This window comes from Sminthopsis crassicaudata, chromosome 5 (genome assembly GCF_048593235.1).
Source record: "Sminthopsis crassicaudata isolate SCR6 chromosome 5, ASM4859323v1, whole genome shotgun sequence".
NCBI classification, from domain to species: Eukaryota; Metazoa; Chordata; class Mammalia; order Dasyuromorphia; family Dasyuridae; genus Sminthopsis; species Sminthopsis crassicaudata.
The window spans coordinates 56419837-56442794 of NC_133621.1; the positions used below are offsets into that span (position 1 = coordinate 56419837).

At 38.8% G+C, this 22958-nt stretch overlaps 1 protein-coding gene across 1 annotated transcript; it reads left to right on the forward strand.

Moving 5' to 3' along the window:
• The first annotated feature begins 913 nt into the window (after positions 1–913).
• Positions 914–11031, forward strand: LOC141542452 (uncharacterized). The gene is made up of 3 exons (XM_074266862.1): positions 914–1114; positions 2688–2737; positions 9352–11031. Exons 2-3 carry the CDS (start codon positions 2707–2709, stop codon positions 10944–10946), a joined length of 1626 nt encoding a protein of 541 aa, XP_074122963.1. The 5' UTR covers positions 914–1114; positions 2688–2706; the 3' UTR covers positions 10947–11031.
• Positions 11032–22958: the final 11927 nt, after the last annotated feature.

The following is a 22958-nucleotide window of genomic DNA, read 5'->3' on the forward strand; positions in this document are numbered from 1 at the left end:
AATGATCTGTTCATGATGACAATCATCTGCACAAAGAGAGACGACTGTGGGAACCGAGTGTGGATCACAACATAACATTTTCACAGTTTTTGTTATGATTTGCTTGAATTTCATTATCTATTCCATTTTTATTTTTTTTAATTTCATTTGTCTTTTGCATCAAAATAATCGCATAAATGTGTATGCCTATATAGGAATTAACATGTCTTTAACTGTGGTAAGCATATATTGAATTGCATGCCATCCACATGAGGGAGGGGGGGGGAAGGTGGGAAGAATTGAAACACATGGTTTTTCAAGGGTCCATAGTGAAAAAAATTTCCTTGTGTATGTTTTGAAAATAAACAACTCCAATGAAAAAATAAATTAAAAGAAGTATGCCTAAAGCATGTGAATGGAGGTAAAGAGTGTTAGAGAAGATACGAGATGAGAAGGAGGAAGATGTCAAGTTTGTGGCCTGTGCAGTAATGCAAGACATATATCTATCCTGGATTTGAACCAGAAATAAAAAAGACATGAAACCCAAATGAAAAATGTTTTAGAAAGAAGTGAATCCAATTCTCTTTACCCGTGAACACCCGATGTAAATATATTTTTTCTTTGTTAATGGACAGTCCGAGAAAGACAAGAAATTTAAAATTTTAGTGTTCAGAAATATTTTCAATCTTTGGTAAAGGTACACTCTAGGTGGAAGCTGGGAAGAAGTTTGAATGGGAATCTGTGGGAAATACAGTTTGAAACCCAATTCAGGGAGAGTGTCTTTGGTTCAGGAAACAATGTAATGAAGAAGCATGCTGATTGTGCACATATACTCCGGTTGGTAACGGATATAACAGCAAAATGGTTCCATTTGATGTCATCACTACCTCACAATGTGTTACTAGGATAAAAGGCCAGGAGTCTCAACAACCGTGCTCTGTGCGAGAGGGAGAGGAGAGGGAGAGGGAGAGCGAGAGCGAGAGCAAGAGCGAGAGCGAGAGAGCGCCAGAGCCAGGGGTAGGTGGAGAAAGTGAAAGAGGGTTAGGGTTAAGGTTTGTGTGTATTCATTCCACAACCTCATATTTCATCAGCTAAGGGGCTTCCTTGTATTTCCCATCCTGAAAAAGCTGTTACAGTTAAGAAGTTCCTTGGTGCAGACCATTCTGGTGGGAATACATGTAGGACAAAGAATGAGGAAGTTTGTAGTTTGGGGGGAGCTGTGTCATTTTGTGGGAAGACATTGTTCTAGAGATTAATGTGAGAGACCTTCCTTGTGCAAGCAACAGGAAATGGACAAGATACTTGTTCCTCAGTCCTCAATGTCCTCAATACAACTGAGATCCTAAGAGAGAAGCCTCCTGTGTAGTCTCTTAGGAGATAACTCAAATTATCTGAGACTCACCTACAAAGAAAATGGCACTTTGTTGTTTTCCTGAAGAGGCTCCTTTGTTCATGAGTAGAAGAGAGACATGGACCTGGGAGTCAGGAACACTAGAGTTTCAAATTCAGTATAAGACAGAGTTGAGAGTTCCCTGAGGCAAACCAGTTCCCCTGTTTGCCTCCATTTCCTCACAAGATTGATATAAGGATCAAGTGAGATGGTATATTGGGAAAAGATGTTGAGAACACTGAAAGGACCGAAAAGTGTTTCCTCTTACACCCTCTCCTGATGTGAACCCGAGACTGCCAGCAGATCCTATTGGTTAGACTATTCAAAGAATTCCATCCTTTGGGAGACCAAGCTTAAACCCCAAACACTTGTGGATTCCTTTAGCCAGAGAGGAGGTGGGGCAGAGCAGTATCAATGTTCTTCCACTTTTTCTGACAAGCTACTGGAGCCTCTTCCATCTTTCTCCAAACCATCTTTAAAAGTCATAAAACACATTCTTTGTAATTTCAAAATATCGATCTATTCCATTTTTTCGATGGGAGTGGGTGGACAAGATTTTTCTTTGTATCTGTAGATATCCAGGGAAGGTATGGAAAATCCCTTTCTCTCTGTATATGGGAAGACAGTGTTTCATTACTTCTTAGTGACCTAGTGTGCTTCAAGTCACGGAATGTGTTCAGAAAGGTGAATCCAGGGTACAAGTGTAGGTTAGGACTTCGAACTTGTATGTCTGGCCCATCTGATCCAATTTGTAATGAGAAGTTTGCCCTTAGGGCTTGTGGATTTGAGAACAGAAATAGAGAACTCTTCAGGGAAAGAAGAAAGAGGGATAGGAGCCAATAGTCTGTCAGCCTGGCAAGTCCATAGGATGTTTTGAAATCAAAAAATATTGTAATTCTCAGAAATTTTGTGCTTTGAGCAGTGTAAAGTAACCACCAAAGCAAACAAATGAATTTGATTGAGAGTTTATACTGAATGACACTTTGTCTGCAAGGTGTCAACTTCTATTTCTCTTGTCCTATAATGGAGTTCCTCATTTGCTGCCTTTGGATTTCTTTTAATATGAGGAACCTGGCAAGAAGGGATGGAGAAAGGAAAAAACAGGGACTGGGACCCAGAGGAATGTATCATTTTTATCAAAGGTGTTGAGGTTGGCTCTACTGTTAAAACATAGAGGACGATGAAAGGAAGCTGCTGGGTTGAGTCCGATGAGCTATTAGAGCCTTCTTGAACTGCTAGCTGCTGCTTTAGCCGGGAAGATGGGGTAGTTATTGGAAACAAAGCTGAGGATTCATTTGTTATCATTCTTTTCCCTCAGGACATCCTTGCAGTTCTACATGATGAAAAGAAATGGAGTATTTCCCCAAGGTGAGAATCCTTGAACCAACATGTAGTAATACTTCTTTTTACATCAGTCACTGAATTAAATGAGGAAGATAGACTACCAGAATTTCCTGGAAAGAGGGAAGACCAAAAGTACATCCACTAGAATATGCCAGATCAATAGAGTCTAGAAAAATAATGTCCTAAAACATAATTGCAATGATACACTGAAGCTATCAGAAGAGCTTAGGAGACAGGTGGACAGGGTAACCAGCTTGTTAGCTATGGGAGTGAAGAAAAGCAAACCTCTGTAGGAAAATGCATTTGAGGAAGTTATGAAAACATGCCTCAGTGAAGCGATGGTATGTGGCCTAAGCAAAGGAAAGTGTGGCAGATGACTGAACCAGCAAACCTCAATGACAGAAAAGCGAATTTCATATGAGAGCAGAGGGTGCAGGACAAAGAACACATTCTGTTTTGGACACATTGGGGGTTCTGGTGCAATTCGGCATCCAGGTCAAAAACAGATATTACATGCGAGTTGGGGAAGACAGTTCAAGACAGAGACTGCAGCACGATCGGTATATTTGGGAGTGTTTTTAAGTTGTATCTATTTCCATTGCTTCATAGGAGGATGATACTTGTAAGTCGCTAGGACATGGCTGTAATTCTGGCAGTTGAAGGAGTAAACATGGCCAGAGAATAAGAGGTGTGAGGTGAAGAGGAAGGGATAACAGCCTTTCTCAAAAAGTGATTTAGTGCAGTGAGATGGGAATGCACTGAGAAAAGGGAAAGGGGCCAATTAACTTCCATTGGAAGTTAGAGTCAAGAAGAAACTTTTCTGTTGGAGGGGAAGAGGGATACATGAGGTTGGTTGAGTGAACCTTATTCTCATCAATATTGCTTCAAATAGGAAACACCATCAATACTGAATAGGGATATCAAACTCTTATCTTAGCTTGCAGGAAAATAGGAGGTTAATGCAACATGAGAAGGGAGGAGTGATTAAAGAAGAGGTCATTTTGGAAGAGTCACTGATAAGCAGCAAACTGCTTTGCAGGAGAGACAGTGTAAAATGAGAGAATAAATTTGGGTTGGAAATGCAATTAGAAATAGTAAATGTAAACGCAATTTTTGAAACAAGTTTCCCTGATAGATGTTCCTTGTTCACTGGGAAATGATGAGCAGAATATTCACAGGGAGAAAAAACCCTACAAAATCCTCCATGAACAGAGTGAAACATGCCATATGTAAAAAGATCTCAATATTCTTCGATGATCAGCACAAAATGATTTAATTATTCTCAGTAATGCAACCATCCTTAATTATTCTGAAGGAGGCATGGTAAAAAACAAAAACAAAAACAAAAACAAAATCAAACAAATAAACAAAAAAGACTATCCATTCACAGAAAAGAATAGAGTGTTCCTGTATACAGATCAAAGCATTCTCTATTTCCCTCTATATCTATTTTTCACTTAATTTTTCTCATGGCAATTTTTTTGTCATTAAGATGGGAGACCTATATTTTGTTAGCTTTTTATTACAGATTTTATTTACAAGATATATGCATGGATAATTTTTCAGCATTGACAAATTGTTCCTACTTTTCCCCTCCTTCTGCCCACCCTTTCCCCCAGGTGGCAGGTTGAACACTACATGTTAAATATGTTAAAATATAAGGTAAATTCAATATATGTATACACAGCAAAACAGTTATTTTGCTGTACAAAAAGAATCCGACTTTGAAATAGTGCACAATTAGCCTGTGAAGGAAATAAAAAATTCTGATGAACTTTTGATCCAGTCTGCTATCTGCCTCGGTTTAATGGGAGAGTTCATCTCATTAACATTTACAGTTAAAATTCCTAACTCTGTATTTCCTGCCATCATATTATCCTCTGATTATGCTTTTTTCCCCCTTGACCCCCCTGAATCCCTTCCCAAGTATTTAATTTATAGACCCCACTTGTGATGCGCAGCCCTCCCTTTTTAGTATCCCTCCCCCCTCATTTTAAGTCACTACACATTTCTTGTACCCTTCCCTTATTCCCCTTTTCCTTTTCCCTTTTCCTCTCCCCTTTTCAATGAGGTGAGAGAGAATTCTTTGAAAATCAAATATGTCAATTATTTCCTCTTTGAGCCTACTCTGATGAGAGAAGATTCACACAATGTTTCTTCCCCTCTCTAAATTCCCTCAGATGTGGTACATTTTTATGCCTCTCCTGGGATGTGGTTTCTTTATTTTTATCACTCCTTCCCCTTTTACTGATACTAAGCCATTCCCTTTCCTACTTCCCTTTTTTATATTATATAAGTAAAATCAAATTACCCATGTGGACTTTTGGTATATCCACAACAGAGATACAGTTCTCAAGAGTTCTTTTTTTGTTTCTCTTCAGTCTTGTGGATGTAGATTAATTTTTTTGTTAAAGTCTGTTTTTTGTTTTGTTTTGTTTTGTTTTTTCTTAGAAACAAATGGAATTCCTCTGTTTCATTAAATGACCATCTTCTTCCATGGAAGAAAATGCTAAACTTAGCTGGGTCGTTTATTCTTGGTGGCAATCCTTGTTCTTTTGCCTTTTGGAATATCAGGTTCCAGGCCCTTTGATCCTTTAATGTGGAGGCAGCCAGATTTCACATGACCCGTACTGTGGCACCTTGATATTTTTTTTTTTTTGTTTTTTTTTTTTTCCTAGTACTTGCAATATTTTTTCTTAGTTTGGTAGTTCTGCAGCTTAGCCACAATATTCCATGGAGTTCTTTTTTTAGGGTCTTTTTCAGAAGGAGTTTGATGAATTCTTTCCACGCCTATTTTCCCTTTTGTTTCTGTTATTTCTGGACATATCCCTTTGATGATTTCCTGTAAAATAGAATCTAGGCTCTTTTTTTCATCATAGGTTTTGGAAAGTCCAATGATCCTCAGATTATCTCTCCTAGATCTATTTTTCAGGTCTATAGATTTTCCCAGTAAGTATTTGATGATATTCTCCAGCTTTAATTTTTTTTTGATTTGTATGACTGATTCTTGGTTTTGCAATGAATCATTCATTTCTATTACTTCAGTCCTGATTTTTAATGAATTATTTTCTTCATTCACATTTTTTAGTTCTTTTTTTCCTGGTTGGTTGGAATATTTTTTCTTTAGTCTGATACTTCTGAAATTTAGTCACACTATTCCTTGGAGTTTTTATTTTAAACTCAATTTCAGAAGGTGTTTGATGAATTCTTGCAATACTCATTTTACCTTCTGATTCTATTACTTATGGGCTGTTTTTTGTTTGTTTGTTTGTTTGTTTGTTTGTTTGGATGGTTTCTTATTAAAGAATATATATCTCGGCTTTTTATTTTACCATAATTTTCAGGAAGTACAATAATCCTCAGATTATCTCTCCTAGATATACTTTTTAGTTCTTTTTTTCTCCAAGTAGAAATTTCACATTTTTTTTCTATTTTTTATTTTATTGTCTTTGCTTGACTGATTCTTTTCTTTGAATGTTATTTTAATTTTTTTTTTACAAAAAAATTATGCCTAGGTAATTTTCTAGCTTTGATAATTGCAAAATTTTTGTTTCAACTTTTCCCCTCCTTCCCCCTACCCCTTTCTCCAGATAGCAGGTAAACCAATATATGTTACATACATGAAAGCATAAGTTAAATACAATATATGTATACATATCCAAACAATTATTTTGCTGCACAAAACGGATTGGACTTTGAAACAGTGTACAATTAACTTGTGAAGGAAGTAAAAAATGTAAACAGACAAAAATAAAGGCATTGGGAATCCTATGTAGTGTTTCATAGTCAACTCCCAGAGTTTTTTCCTGAGGGTAGCTGGTTCAGTTCATTACTGCTCTATTAGAACTGTTTTGGCTCATCTCATTGTTGGAGAGGGCCTCATCCATTAAAATTGATCATCATATAGTATTATTGTTGAAGTTTATGATGATCTCCTGGTCATGCTCATTTCACTCAGCAAATTTTCATATAAGTCCCTCTAGGCCTTTCTGAAATCAGCCTGTTGATCACTTTTTATAGGATAATAATATTCCATAATATTCATATACCACAATTTATTCAGCCATTCCCAATTATTGGGTATCCACTCAGTTTCCAGTTTCTGGCCACTACAAAGAGGGCAGGCACAAACATTCTTGCACGTGCAGGTCACTTTCCCTTCTTTAAAACCTCTTTGGGATATAACCCCAGTAGTAATGCCACTGGATAACTGGGTTTGCACAGTTTGATAATGCTTTGAACATTGTTCCAAATTGCTCTTCAGAATGGCTGGATGTATTCACAATTCCAGCAACAGTATATCAGTGTCCCAATTTTTCCACATCCACTTCAACATTCTGTAGTCAATTTCCCTGTCATTCTAGGCAATCTGACAGGTGTGCTTCTTGACTGATTCTTGATGTCTCAGGGAATCATTCATTTATATTTGTTCAGTTCTTATTTTTAATGCGTTTTTTTCATTAGTTTTTTTTTTAATTTTTTACTTTTACGTATATTTCTAATTAATTTTTAAATGACTATTTTTGCTCCATGGAATTATTTTCCATTTCATTATTTCTTTTTTATTTATTTATTTATTTATTTTACTGCGTTAATGCTCTTTTGTTTTTTTCAATTCACAAATCCTGTTATCTTTTTTGAATGCACAAATCCTATTTCCTGGCAGTTCTTTACCTTTTCCAATTCATAAATTCTGTTTCCTTGCACTCCCTTGGAGTTCTTTACCTTTTCCAATTCACATTTCAGGAAGTTCCTTTTGTTTTGCACTTTATCAAATTTTTCTTTAAATGAGTTATATGCCTTTTCTTTCCTCTCTTGCATAGCTTCTCTTTCCTTTCCCCAGTTTCCTTCTAGCTATCTTTTAAAATATGTTTTTTTATAATTTCTTCTAGGGGAGCCTTGTATGATGGGGACAGGTTACATCCCCCTTTAGGGTTTTGTCATGAACCTGTCAGCTATTTGTCTCCTTGGAGGTGAAAACCTGCTCTCTTTCTGAATAGAAGCTATCCATGGTCCATTTGCTATTTTGACTCATTGTTCTAAAGCCCTTATGATGTGCCTTCAGGTCAAGGGTTTTCCAGTTTCCTCTGTAGAGCAGGAAGAGAGATATTGACAATAGCTATCCTTCAAACAGGCTGCAAAGAGCAGAAAGCTGTGGAAGTGGTCTGGGAAAAGCTCCCCACTAAAAGTGTCTCTGCCCTGAGTAGCACAGGCCTAACTGTGGAGCTTCCCTGCTAGAAGCCCTGCAGTTTGGATTAGAGACTACCCTGGGCTAGAAGCATAGCAGCAAAAGTAACTGCCCTAGGCAGGACCTTGCAGTTGGGAGTAGCAGTTGCCTTGGGAAGATCCCTGTACCAGACAGGAAGTGTCTCAGCCCTGGAGAGGGCAATTGCACTGTGAAAGTTCTGTTGCCCCTGGCCCATCCCCTCCCCATGCAGGTTAGAGGCTTCCCTGCCTGGGACCCCCTGCCTGTCAGATTTGTGACTGCCCCGGACAAAATCCCTGTTCTCCAGAATGCAGCTGCACACGTGTGCTGTGATCTGTGCTGAGTCACTCACATCTGGTTTTGGGTGCTTATAGCCAGATCCAGTTAGATTCTGGTGTTATTTTGGAGTACACTCAACCTTTGGCTGTAATTCCTCTGTTGCTCTACTGCTTTGCAACCAAAGCAGAGCAGCCAGCCTGTGGTAGAGTCCTCCTTGTAAATTTTCCAGCCATACAGACCAACCCACCCAGGTGCACTCACTAGACTAGCCTCTCCTTCTATCTCCCTGCTTAAGGGGGTCTGCTCCCTCCACTCAGGATAAACCTTTTCTGGCGATCATACAGATTTTTTTGGATGGTTAGTTGTTGTACTTCCAATCTTTGGGAATTTTACTAGTCAAGCACTATTTTGGAAGCTGAATTTGGTAATTAGTAATGAGGTATGGGAGGAGTTTAGAATATCACATGTGTCTTCTCCACCCTCTTGGCTCTGCCCCTCAAGATGTATGCTTTTTCTCTATGTTTTGAATAATTGTAAATGCAGTTTATTAATCGTAGGTGGGAATCAAGGAAAAAGGTTAGAAAACAAAAAAAAAAAAAATGAAAAAGGAATTTCTTGAATGTAAATTCGGTAAAATGTCAAATGTATTTATAAAAAGAAAAAATGCAATCACTTTTTAACTTTGGGTATCATGAGAATCATTTTGCTTTTCAATTAGTAAAACTTGACTGTGTGAGAAACCAGAATCCAGAGTTTCAAAGCCAAAGAAAGAGGATAGAATAAGTGGTGGTTACAGTCAATAAACATTGATTATCTACTCTGCACCAAGCTCCATAACAAGCACTGGGTGTATAAAAAGGCTCAAGGTGGGTTCTGGCCTGAAGGAGCTTCCATTCTAAGGAGGTGACTCCATACAAACAACTCTGTTCAAATAATGGGGTTACCACAAAAATTGGAAGGCAGGAAAGTGTCTCTTGGGCTTCCTCCAAGTATGAAATATAGGAGCGCATGTTGACTAGGGAAAAGTTGTCTTCCAAAGGCCAGTTATCACTATGGGTACGTCATACTCCCTGTGCTATTGCTCTCTTTCCCACACACAGTCTCTTTCTTGATTCCTTCCCGTTTGCTCATATGCTGCCTTCTTCATTCACAGACTTTGTCCAGGATCAACACAAGAGCCTATTGGGGAAAGCAAAATCGCTGATTTTCCGAGGTCCCCCTCACGGAATGCAAGGGCTGGACTTTGAGGGCCAAAAGCACGGCATTCCTGGAAGGCCAAAAATGGAGGCAAAGGACGTTGGGGGCCCATCCTGGGTGAGGAGTTCTTCTTACACCACTCCTAACAATACCATTCTATTTCCTTCAATCGTTATGGAACCATTACTTCCTGTTACCCCTGAATGTCTCCGAAAAGCCACCCCAGCTTATCCTGGCCAAGCCGTCAATGCTGTTCCAAAGAGAACATTCAAAATCCATTTGGCCACAGAATGCCAAACATTGTCTGAGACTGGGCTTGAACGTTCATCTGTGTGGTCCCAGGGAGAATCTTCTGCAGCCAAAGAAGCGGCCCCTAAATGTGACAACAAAAAGATCAGTCGTTTTTGGAAGACCACAGCCAAAGTATCCCCGACACTTCTGAGTGAATCAAAGCTATGTCCCAGAGACCTATCTGGACCTTCCTTGAATTTGGCCCAGGGAGAAGGTCCACCAACCCATGCAGCCACCCCAAAATGTGGCATGCAGAAATTCAGTTCTCTTTGGAGGAAAACAGCCAAAGTTTTCCCGGCACTGCTGAGTGAATTGGAGACATCTTCCAGAGATCTCGATGATCCCTCCTTCAATTGGGCTCAGGGCGAAGGTCCACCACCCCAAGCAGCCAGCCCAGTACGGGCCATCAAAGTAGTCAGAACTCTAGGAAAGAGGAGCACCAAATCATCCCCAGGCCTGCCGACTGTAGCAAATACATTCTCCAGTATACTCTCTTCCCAGGGGCCCCAGGGAGAAATTCCTCAAGCCGAAGAAGGCATAAGAGCTTGTGCCATTAAAGGAGTCAGTGAACTTCGGAAGAGGATGGCCAAGGTTTCCCCAGCACTGCCCAATGTGTCCAAGACACCACACAAAGTTGTGTCTAAACCCTGTGATGTTTGGCTCCAGGATGAAGATCTTCCACTGCAAGAAGCCCTCCAAGTGAAAGGTTTCAGTGCTCCTCGGAACAGGAAGACGACCACTGTAAACCCTCGCCCACCCATTGGATCCAAGACATTCCCCACAGTTGTGTCTGACAGGTCCTCTAATTGGCCCCAGGGGGAAGCTGCTTCAGGCCAGGAAGCCACCCCGTTCTGTGGCATCAAAGTAATTATAACTGGGATAAAAAAGTGCACAGAAGGATCCCCAGGTCTGCCAAGTGAGTCCAAGGCATTGCGTGAAATTATCTTCCAATCTTCCTGTAACTGGACCCAGGAAGAAAATGCTGGGACTCAAATTGCTACTCCAGCATGTCCTCCCCAAACCAGTGGCCCCTGGGAGGGGTCGGTCGAAGTCCAGCTAACCTCGTCCCCCCGGTCTCAACCTTCGCCGAGCCTGGTCACCAAGTTCTCTGAGCAAAGGCCCCAGGAGATAGGCTGTGGAAAACATAGTGCATTTGGGGCCTTTTTAGAAAATTTACAGATTGGTGGATTAACAGAAGCTCATCGAGCTCTCCTGATTTCTCCCCGAAAAAGAAACAAATCTGCAAATGAGCAAAAATAAAGAAATTAATATTAGAGTTGGGATAGCACAGATGGGTCCTTCACACATAAGTCTGAAAGCTGTAAAAAAAAAAAAGAAAAAAAAAGCCATGGAGGTAGGGATGAAGCCCGGTAAAGTGGCAACACCGCCAGGCTAAATCCACAGAAACAAGTGGGCACTCCTGGCCAATCTAAAAGTGGTTGTATCCTCAGCAGGAAGCACAGAGACTTTCATCTCTAAGACTTTCTTTTCAAGTTGAGGACTGAGTCCTGGAAGCCTGAGTGAAGCTGGGCTGACTTTGATGGCAGGGGGGGCAGCTGTGCCACTGTAAGCCTTAGGATATTGTCCTGGAGTGGAGCAACCAGGCCCCCATGGGGACAGATGCAGAGGCCTGGGACGATGTGGGCAGCTGCTCCTTGCATGTGAAGGGAGCTTTTGCTTTGGGCTTCCTGTTTAAAGCGTTTGCCTTTCCTGGACAGAGTCTTTGGGGTGCGTGCTCAGAGAGTGACATTGAAGGGGAGCTTAAGGAACTTTCCCCACACACATCAATTAGAGCAGCTTCACACTCATTCCTATTTTTAAAAATGCACCTGCAAAGAACCCCCCACCATTGAAACATGCTATTGGAACAGGGAAGATCAGAGATTTCATTTTTAGAGGATGTAAAAAAATATTTTGCCCCAAAGAATAACATGTAATGGTTGCATACGCAAAGAAAATATGGAGTACTGAAAAAAGAATGTAAAAATCAAAAGAAATTGAGAAAAAATTATCTCAAAAAAATCCTTCTAAGAAAAACCATAAGCTTATGAAACAAGGAAAACAAACTTCTGAAAGAGGAATGGAGTATCCAGATGAAAATAAGGTTTTGATAAATGAATATTTGAAATGGGAAGCCATAGAAGTGTGGTATAACCAAGAAATTACAAGATTGGAAAAATTGAAAACAAATTGAACAAAGTGAAATAAAACTTAAAAGACAGATCTTCAGGAAAGATGAGAATAGACAATTGAAGAGATGAACTACCTGGAAATTTTGACCAAAAAAAGAGCAGTCCTGATCTCATCTCCTGGAAGTGTTTCAACCTAAAAGGGGCAAGTTACTGACCTGGGCTAGTGGGGTGCGGACTGAGGAGGGGCAATGGGTGACATATAAGCGACACCAGAGAGGATGGATGTGCTGAGTGGCAGAATCAGGGATCCGGTGATTCCAGCTTTGCCAAATCAGTGGGATCTCATTATTTGCTGTCTTGAGGAAACAACTCTGATGATTAGATGAAAAATGCAAGGATCAAATGTGACTAAAATAGAATCAACAAACTGAAGTTACTGTGGGGGTTGCTAAGAACCCCACTCAGAGGAAGACTGAGGAGATAGACAAACCTATCATAAATGTGACTCCTGATTTTGGAGGGGGAGGAGCCAAGATGGCGGAGAAGAAACACACGACTCTGTGAACGTCCTTACTCCCTCACAACCAATTAGACAAATCAGCCTCAGAAGTAGCACTGGACTGATAGATACCACAAGGACTGGAAGCACGACTTAGCAGCTGAAGAGAATCTGGATTTTCAACAGAAAAGGTCAGTCCCCAGGGGAGGAAGAAGAGAGGCCAGCACAGATGGCTGGGTGCTAGCATACTGTGCCTATCGCGCTGGGAAGGGCTCTGGGATCAGAGAAGCCACTGAGATAAAGGAATCTGGCACAGGCTGTTAGCTCTTCTCTGCTTATAATATAGCAGTTCAGAAGAGAAATCTAAAATACTTTAAAAATTCAGATAGATTAGATTTTCCAGGACCCTGGGGGTGACTCAGTAGATCTAGGCACCAGGGGGTGTGGCCTCAGCTCCCACCTGAGAATAGTTAAGAGTTTGACAAGTGGGTGGATATGGCCCAAGGGAACACACACTGCCTAGCTTAGCTGGAGGAAGTGGAACTCAGCTCCAGGAAGTCCCAGAGAAGCGGAACCTTTGAACCACGGACCACGGTTTCTGGCGACACTTCCAGTTTGAGTGCAGGGGCTTTTCACCTCACCTGCTGCAGACATCCACGCCCCACCGGGACGCATAGGCTAGGCTTTGTGCCATATTTACTGTTCAATCTCAACCTCAGGGAAGCCACTAAAACACAGCGCCCTCAGGGCACAGCAGTGCTAGTCATCTGTGAGGCACTTCAAGGGAGGGGGTGGGGAACTCTCTCCCAGAGCTCTATCTTAGCTCAGGTGCAAGAGCTGCTGCATCCATCCAGTCTGGTAGGAAGCTGGTAAAGAAGTAAATAAATAATTTCCTACCCCAGGGACAGACCCCAAAAGATTTTGTAAATATGAACAAAAAAGCCAGAAAAACTATAGATTCCTTCTACACAGAGAAAGAGCGGGTATCCAACCCCGAGGAAGTTAACAGCAGAGAGTCAGCAGACAACAACCTAAAGGGGAACGATTCCTAACCCCCATCACATAACTCTCTCCTAGAAGAGACTATTAAAAAGTTATGAGAGTTTGAGGAAAAATGGGGAAAGGATAGGGAAGCTATGATAGAGAATAACAACGTCCTGAAATTGGAGTTGGAAAAAATAAAAAATTCAGAGGAGATGCAGGGAAACAAAATTTGTGAATTAGAAAAGGTTAAAAAATCACAGGAAAGTAGGATTTCTGAATTGGAAAAGATAAAAAAGTCTCAAGAAAATAGAATTTCTGAGTTGGAAAAAGAAAATAATTCTCAAAAAAAATTAGGGAAATGGAAAAAAATTCCATAGAGCAAAATAATTCATTTAAAAACGAAATTGGGCATTTACAAAAAGAACTAAAAACTGTGAAAGAAGAAAATAACTCCTTAAAAGTCAGGAGGGAACAAATAGAAATGAATGATTCACATTGAACTCAAGAATCAGTCAAACAAAACAAAAAAAAAATGTGAAGCTGGAGAACAACTTCAAATACTTACTGGGAAAATCTATAGACCTGGAAAATAGATCTAGGAGAGATAATCTGCGGATTATTGGACTTCCAGAAAACTATGACCAAAAAAAGAGCCTAGATTCTATTTTACAGGAAATTATCAAAGAGAACTGTCCAGAGATAATAGAAACAGAAGGGAAAGTAGATGTGGAAAGAATTCATTGAACTCCTTCTGAAAAAGACCCTAAAACAAGAACACCACAGAATCTTGTGGCTAAGCTGCAGAATTACCACACAAAGGAGAAAATCCTGCAAGCAGCTAGAAAAAAACAATTTAAATACCAAGGTGTCACAATAAGGGTCACACAAGATCTGGCTGCCTCCACATTAAAAGATAGAAGGGCCTGGAACCTGATATTCCGTAAGGCAAAAGATCAAGGACTGCAACCAAGAATGAACTACCCAGCTAAGTTTAGCATCTTTTTCCATGGAAGAAGATGGTCATTCAATGAAATAGAGGAATTCTATATGTTTCTAAGAAAAAAACCAGACTTAAACAAAAAAATTGATCTACATCCACAAGACTGAAGAGAAACAGAAAAAGGTACACAGAACCCTTGAGAACTGTAACTCTGTTGTGGGTATATAAAAAGTACTCAAGGATAATTTGATTTTACTGATATAAAAGAAAAAAAGGGGGGTGTAGTAAAGGGAAGGAGGTTGTTGCAGAAAAAGGGGAAGGAATGATAAAAAGAGGGAAACTACATCCCAGGAAGAGGCATAGAAAATACACCATATCTGAGGGAATTTAGTGAGGGGGAGAATCATTGTGTGAATCTTACTCTCATCAGGAGAGGCTCAAAGAGTAAATAATTAACATATTTGTTTTTCAGAGAATTTTCTCTCACCTCATTAAAAGGGGGGAGAGGAAAAGGGAAAAGGAAAAGGAGAATAAGTGAAGGGACTTGGAGGGAGGGGGGAGGGATACTAAAAAAAAAAAAAGAGGGTTGTGCGTCACAAGGGGGGTCTGTAAATTAAATATCGGGGACGGGGATAAGGGGGGTCAAGGGAAAAAGCATAATCTGGGGATAATATGATGGCAGGAAATACAGAATTAGTAATTTTAACTGTAAATGTGAATGGGATGAACGCTCCCATCAAATGGAGACGGATAGCAGATTGGATCAAAAATCAGAACCCTACAATATGTTGTCTGCAGGAAACACACTTAAAGCAGGGAGATACATACAGAGTAAAGATAAAAGGTTGGAACAGAGCCTATTATGCTTCAGGTAAAGCCAAGAAAGCAGGGGTAGCTATCCTTATCTCAGATCAAGCAAAAGCAGAAGTAGATCTAGTTAAAAAAGATAAGGAAGGAAACTATATCCTGGTGAAAGGTACCATAAATAATGAAGCCATATCAATACTAAACATATATGCACCAAGTGGTATAGCATCTAACTTTGTAAAGAAAATGTTAAGAGAATTGCAAGAAGAAATAGACAGTAAAACTATAATAGTGGGAGATCTTAACCTTGCACTCTCAGATTTAGACAAATCAAACCACAAAACAAACAAGAAATTAAAAAATTAAATAGAACATTAGAAAAAGTAGGTATGATAGACCTTTGGAGAAAACTGAATGGCAATACAAAGGAATATACTTTCTTCTCAGCAGTTCATGGATCCTATACAAAAATAGACCATATATTAGGACATAAAGATCTCAAAATTAAATGTAGGAAGGCAGAAATAATAAATGCCTTCTTCTCAGATCACAAGGAAATAAAAGCTACATTCAGTAAAAATTTAGGGGTAAATAGACCAAAAAGTAATTGGAAAAAGAATAATCTCATCTTTAAGAATGATTGGGTGAAACAGCAAATTATAGAAACAATAATTTCACCCAAGATAATGACAATGATGAAACACCATACGAAAATCTTTGGGATGCAGCTGAAGCAGTAATAAGGGGAAATTTTATATCTTCAGAGGCTTATTTGAAGAAAACAGGGAAAGAGAAGATTAACGAATTGGGGCTTACAACATAAAAGGCTAGAAAAAGACCAAATTATAAACCCCCAACCAAAAATTAAACTTAAAATACAAAAATCAAAAGGAGAAATCAATAACATTGAAAGTAAAAAAAACTATTGAATTAATAAATAAAACCAAGAGTTGATTTTATGAAAAAGCCAATAAAAGAGATAAACCTTTGGTAAATTTGATCAGAAAAAAGAAAGAGGAAAATCAAATTGTTAGTCTTATAAATGAAAAGGGGGATATTTCCACCAATGAAGAGGAAATTAGAGAAATAATAAGGAGTTACTTTGCCCAACTTTATGCCAATAAATTTGATAACTTAATCGAAATAGATGACTTCCTCCAAAAATATAGGCTCCCTAGATTAACAGAGGAGGAGATAAATTGCTTAAATAGTCCCATTTCAGAATAAGAAATAGAACAAGCTACTAATCAACTCCCCAGGAAAAAATCCCCAGGACAAGATGGATTCACATGTGAATTCTACCAAACATTTAAAGAACAATTAGCCCCAATGTTATATAAATTATTTGAAAAAATAGGGGATGAAGGAGTCCTACCAAACTCCTTTTATGACACAGACATGGTACTGATACCTAAACCAGGTCGAGCGAAAACTGAGAAAGAAAATTATTAACCAATTTCCTTAATGAATATTGATGCTAAAATCTTAAATAAGACATTAGCAAAAAGACTTCAGAAAATCATCTCCAGGATAATACACTATGATCAAGTAGGATTTATTCCAGGAATGCAGGGCTGGTTTAATATTAGGAAAACTATTAATATAATTGACCATATTAATAATCAAATTAAAAAGAACCATATGATCATCTCAATAGATGTAGAAAAAGCATTTGACAAAATCCTACATCCATTCCTACTAAAAACTCTTGAGAGTATAGGAATAAATGGACGATTCCTTAGAATAATCAGGAGCATATATTTAAGACAGTCAGTAAGCATAAAATGCAATTGAAATAAACTGCAACCTTTCCCAGTAAGATCAAGACTGAAACAAGGCTGCCCACTATCACCATTACTATTCAATATAGTACTAGAAACGCTAGCCTCGGCAATAAGAGCCGAGAAAGAGATTCAAGGAATTAGAGTAGGAAATGAGGAAATCAAACTATCACTTTCTGCAGATGACATGATGGTATACCAAGAGAACCCCAAAGACTCTGCTAAAAAGCTATTAGAAATAATTCAAAATTTCAGCAAAGTGGCAGGATACAAAATAAATCCACAAAAATCCTCAGCATTTTTATATATCACTAACAAAATGCAACAGCAAGAGATACAAAGAGAAATTCCATTCCAAACAAATGTTGAGAGTATAAAGTATTTGGGAATCCATCTACCAAAGAAAAGTCAGGAATTATATGAGAAAAATTACAAAACACTTGCCACAAAAATAAAGTCAGATTGAAATAATTGGAAAGACATTCAGTGCTCTTGGATAGGCCGAGCGAAAATAATAAAGATGACAATACTCCCCAAACTAATCTATTTATTTAGTGCTATGCCAATCAGACTCCCAAGAAACTATTTCAATGACCTACAAAAAATAACAAAATTCATATGGAAAAATAAAAGGTCGAAAATTGCAAGGGAATTAATGAAAAAAAAAAAAAAAACTCAGAGGAAGGTGGTCTAAGTGTACCTGATCTAAAGCTATATTATATAGCAGCAGTCACCAAAACCATTTGGTATTGGCTAAGAAATAGACCGGTAGATCAGTGGAACAGATTAGATACAAAGGACAAAAAAGGGTACATGTATAGCAATCTAATCTTTGACAAACCCAAAGATACCAACAGTAGGGATAAAAATTCATTATTTGGAAAAAACTGTTGGGAAAACTGGAAATTAATATGGCAGAAATTAGATATGGATCCACACTTAACACCATATACCAAGATAAGATCAAAATGGGTCCATGATTTAGGCATAAAGAGGGAGATAATAAATAGATTAGAGGAAGAGACTTGTGGAGGAGGAAGGAATTTATGACCAGAGGAGAACTAAAGATCATTAATGATCACAAAATAGAAGATTTTAATTACATCAAAGTAAAAAGTTTCTGTACAAATAATACTAATGCAAACAAGATTAGAAGGGAAGTAACAAATTGGGAAAATATTTTTAAAAGCAAAGGTTCTGACAAAGGTCTCATTTCCAAAATATATAGAGAACTGACCCTAATTTATAAGAAACCGACCCATTCTCCAATTGATAAATGGGAAAAGGATATGAACAGACAATTCTCAGATGAAGAAATTGAAACTATATCCACTCACATGAAAGAGTGTTCAAATCACTACTGATCAGAGAAATGCAAATTAAGACAACTCTGAGATACCACTACACACCTGTCAGATTGGGTAAGATGACAGGAACAAATAATAATGAATGTTGGAGGGGATGTGGGGAAACTGGGACACTAATACATTGCTGGTGGAGTTGTGAAAGAATCCAGCCATTCTTTAGAGCAATTTGGAACTATGCCCAAAAAGCTATCAAACTGTGCATACCCTTTGACCCAGCAGTGCTACTACTGGGCTTATATCCCAAAGAAATACTAAAGAGCGGAAAGAGACATATATGTGCCAAAATGTTTGTGGCAGCTCTTTTTGTTGTAGCTAGAAACTGGAAGATGAATGGATGTCCATCAGTTGGAGAATGGTTGGGTAAATTATGGTATATGAAGGTTATGGAATATTATTGCTCTTTAAGAAATGACCAGCAGGAGGAATACAGAGAGGCCTGGAGAGACTTACATCAACTGATGCTGAGTGAAATGAGCAGAACCAGAAGATCATTGTACACTTCAACAACAATACTGTATGAGGATGTATTCTGATGGAAGTGGAAATCTTCAACATAAAGAAGATCCAACTCACTTCCAGTCGATCAATGATGGACAGAGGTAGCTACACCCAGAAAAGAAACACTGGGAAGTGAATGTAAATTATTTGCACTAATATCTTTCTGCCCAGGTTACATGTACCTTCGGAATGTAATGCTTATTGTGCAACAAGAAAATGGTATTTACACACATGTATCTAGGTTATATTGTAACACATGTAAAATGTATGGGATTGCCTGTCATCGGGGGGAGGGAATAGAGGGAGGGGGAGATAATTTGGAAAAATGAATACAAGGGATAATATTATATATATATATATATATATAATAAAAATTATTAAAATAAAAAAAATAAATGTGACTCCTCCTGACAGCTTTTCCTAGAAGAGGTTGCAAAGAACACTTTTCTGCCACTTCCTGCTTTTGTTTCCTCAAAGGAGTCATTTAGAGGCAATAGGCAAAACAGGGTGGTCTTCTGGCACTATTATCTCCCTTAGCAATTATTCTAAAGCCTTTTCAGACTTACAAGGGAAGATTATGAAAAATATTTTGAAGTCCTGCCAGGGGGCGTTTTATGGAATCCAATTCCCAATGCTTCCCTAAGAAGATGCTCCACGTCCAGGTTGGCTTAATGTTGGGGGATTTAACTGACCTTTCATCTGGAAACTAAATGAGGTAACCCAAGAGTTAGGACTTGGGGAATTAAAGCGGACTTCGTCAAGGGCAAATACAAAGCAGCACAGACTTGTATGATAAACCACAACAAGAACTTCTGACACTTAAGAGTACACCCTCCCCTAGACAGCAGGGAATCCAATATATGTTATACTGTCATGTTCTCAGTTTCAGTTCTCCTAAGGACTGTGGAAGCAGCCTTTGCTTCAGTACAATTATCACCAAAATTGGAGCCAGGTATTAAGTCCAAATCCATTTTTTGACACCTTCCCTTGGGATTCAGCTAGTTTTCTGGGGGCCTTCCAGAGTCTTGGTCTCAATGGAGAAGGGAAGGAGTAGAGCCTGCCACCAAGGTGGTTTGAGATGGGATGGATCTGAGTCCAAGGGTTTCTGCTCCAACCTTCAGCCTCCAGCCTTCTGTCTCCTTGTCTCGGAACCTCTGAATCTCCCTGGCTGAGATTTCTTGCTTATTTTCTATACCAATCATTACAGCACTAGGAAACCATTGTTTGTTGTAGGATTAAATCAATGCAAAATTTGATTTAAGCATTGTCTCCTCAATTCCCTTAGTATCTTGTTTCAAGTTCTGGCCCAAAACAACTCCCTGTAGGATTAAATCAATCATACTGAACCATGCTAAATTAAATAACTATTAACTCTATCAATTGCATGGACTTAGTACCTTGTAAGAATCTTTTGTTTCAAGGTCAGAGTTCTGGTCCATAACATATTATATATTACATACCCATATTAAAATGTATATTAAATGTAATATAGGCAAATATACAATTATCTTGCTGCAAAAAAAATCAAGTCAGAACAAAAAAAAAAATTAGTAAGAAATCAAAGTGTAATTCAACATCAAAAAAAAGTGACAATGCTATGTAGTGAGCCAGAAACACTTTCCACTGTCTTCTCTCTGCCTATCAGTTGGCTCTCCTCATCACAAGATCAGAACTGGACTCAAATCATCTCATTGTTGAAAAGAGCAGGAAGTCGGAGACCGGGGAGAAGCCCCTATCTATTGTGTGGGACAGGATACTTGAGAACTTAGCCAACTTGACTTCATTGTTGGATCTCCAGATACAGAGAGGAAGCTTTTATTCTGTCCTTGTGAAGACAGGTCTAAGGACTTCAATTGAGCAGCCCAGCATGCTGTGGGGTCCTGAGGCAGAAAAAAGGAATGGATTAACTAGCAAAAGTCTTGGCTTCCTTGCATGAAATGAGAAGGAAGTAATAGCTAACCAATGATCAGCAGTGCTGTCTACACCCTTTGGGTGAAGTAATTTCCTGAAGCTTGGTGCTCACATATTGCAGCCCCTGAGACATGTGCACCTGGGCTCATTCACATAGGAAGGAAGAAAGGAAGGAAGGAAGGAAGGAAGGAAGGAAGGAAGGAAGGAAGGAAGGAAGGAAGGAAGGAAGGAAGGAAGGAAGGGAGGGAGGAAGGGAGGAGGAAGGAAGGGAGGAAGGAAGAGAGGAATAACAACAAAGTTCATATGGAAAAACAAAAGGTCACAAATTTCAAGGGAATTAATGAAAATGAATTAATGAAAACAAAATCAAATGAAGGTGGCCTAGCTGTACCAGATCTAAAATTATATAATAAAGCAGTGGTTTCCAAAACCATTTGGTATTGGCTAAGAAATAGACTAGTTGATCAGTGGAATAGGTTAGCTCCAAAGGACAAAATAATTAATAACTCTAACAACGTAATGTTTGACAAACCAAGGACCCCAGCCTTTGGGATAAGAACTCAATGTTTGACAAAAATTGCTGGGAAAATTGGAAATTATTGTGGCAGAAACTAGGCATTGATCCACACTTACCATTATACATCAAGGTCAGGTCAAAATGGGTTTATGACCTAGGAATAAAGAAGGAGATTATAAATAATTGAGAGGAACATAGGATAGTTTCCTCTCAGACCTGTGGAAGAAGAATGAATTCATGACCAAAGAAGAACTAGAGATCATTATTGATCCCAAAATTAACAACAAAATCAATTGGATTATATCAAATTAAAAAGTTTTTGTACAAACAAAATCAGTGCAGATAAGATTAGAAGGGAAACAATAAACTGGGAAAACATTTTTACAGTCAAAGGTTCAGATAAAGGCCTCATTTCCAAAATTTATAGACAATTGACTCTAATTTATAAGAAATCAAGCCAATCTCCAATTGATAAATGGTCAATTGATATGAACAGACAATTCTTGGTTAAAGAAATTGAAACTATTTCTAGTCATATGAAAAGATGCTCAAAATCATTAATATTCAGAGAAATGCAAATAGAGACAACTCTGAGATACCACTGTGTACCTGTCAGATTGGCTAGAATGATAGGGAAAGCTAATGCAGAATGTTGGAAGGGATGTGGAAAAACGAAGACACTGACACATTGATGGTAGAACAGCGAATACATCCAGCCATTCTGGAGAGGAATTTGGAACTATGCTCAAAAAGTTATCAAACTGTGCATACCCTTTGATCCAGCAGCATTGCTACTGGCTTTGTTCCCCAAAGAGATCTTAAAGAATGGAAAGAGACCTGTATGTGCACAAATGTTTGTGGCAGCCCTCTTTGTGGTGGCCAGAAACTGGAAATGACGTGGATGCCCATCAATTGGAGATTGGCTGAATAAATTGTGGTATATGAATATTATGGAATGTTATTGTTCTGTAAGAAATGACCAACAGGATGATTTCACAAAGGCCTGGAGAGACTTACATGAACTGAAAATGAGTGAAAGGAGCAGGACCAGGAGATTATTATATACTTTAATAACTATACTGTATGATAATCCATTCTGATGGACGTGGCCCTCTCCAAGAAGGAGATGAACCAAATCAGTTCCAATAGAGCAGTAATGATTTGAACCAGCTTCACTCAGTGAAAGAACTCTGGGAAATGATTATGAACCACTACATATCATTTCCAATCCCTCTAATTTTGTCTGCCTGCATTTTGGATTTCCTTCACAGGCTAAATGGACACTATTTCAAAGTGTGATGCTTTTTGTTCAGCAAAACAACTGTTTGGTCATGTATACATATGTTGAATTTAATTTATACTCTAACATATTTAACATGTATTGGCCGTCCTGCCATCTTGGAAGGGGGTGAGAAGGAGGGGAAAAATTGGAACAAATGGTTTGGCATTTCTCAGTGTTGTAAAATTACCCTTGTAAATATCCAGTAAACAAAAACTATTAAAAATTATTAAATTTTGTATACCATTTGAACCAGCAGTGTTACTACTGGGCTTATATCCCAAAGAGGTATTAGAGAAGGGAAAGGGACCTGTATGTGCAAGAATGTTTGTGGCAACTCTCTTTGTAGTGGCCAGAAAGAAGGTGTTTCTTCTTACACTCACTCCCTGATGTGAAGCCGAGACTGCCACCAGATCCTCATTGCTTAGACTATTCAAATAATTCCCTCCTTTGGGGGATCAAGCTTAACCCTCAAACACTTGGGAATTCCCTTAGCCAGAGAGAAGGTGGGGCAGAGCAGTATGAAAATTCTTCAACTTTTTCTGACAGGCTACTGG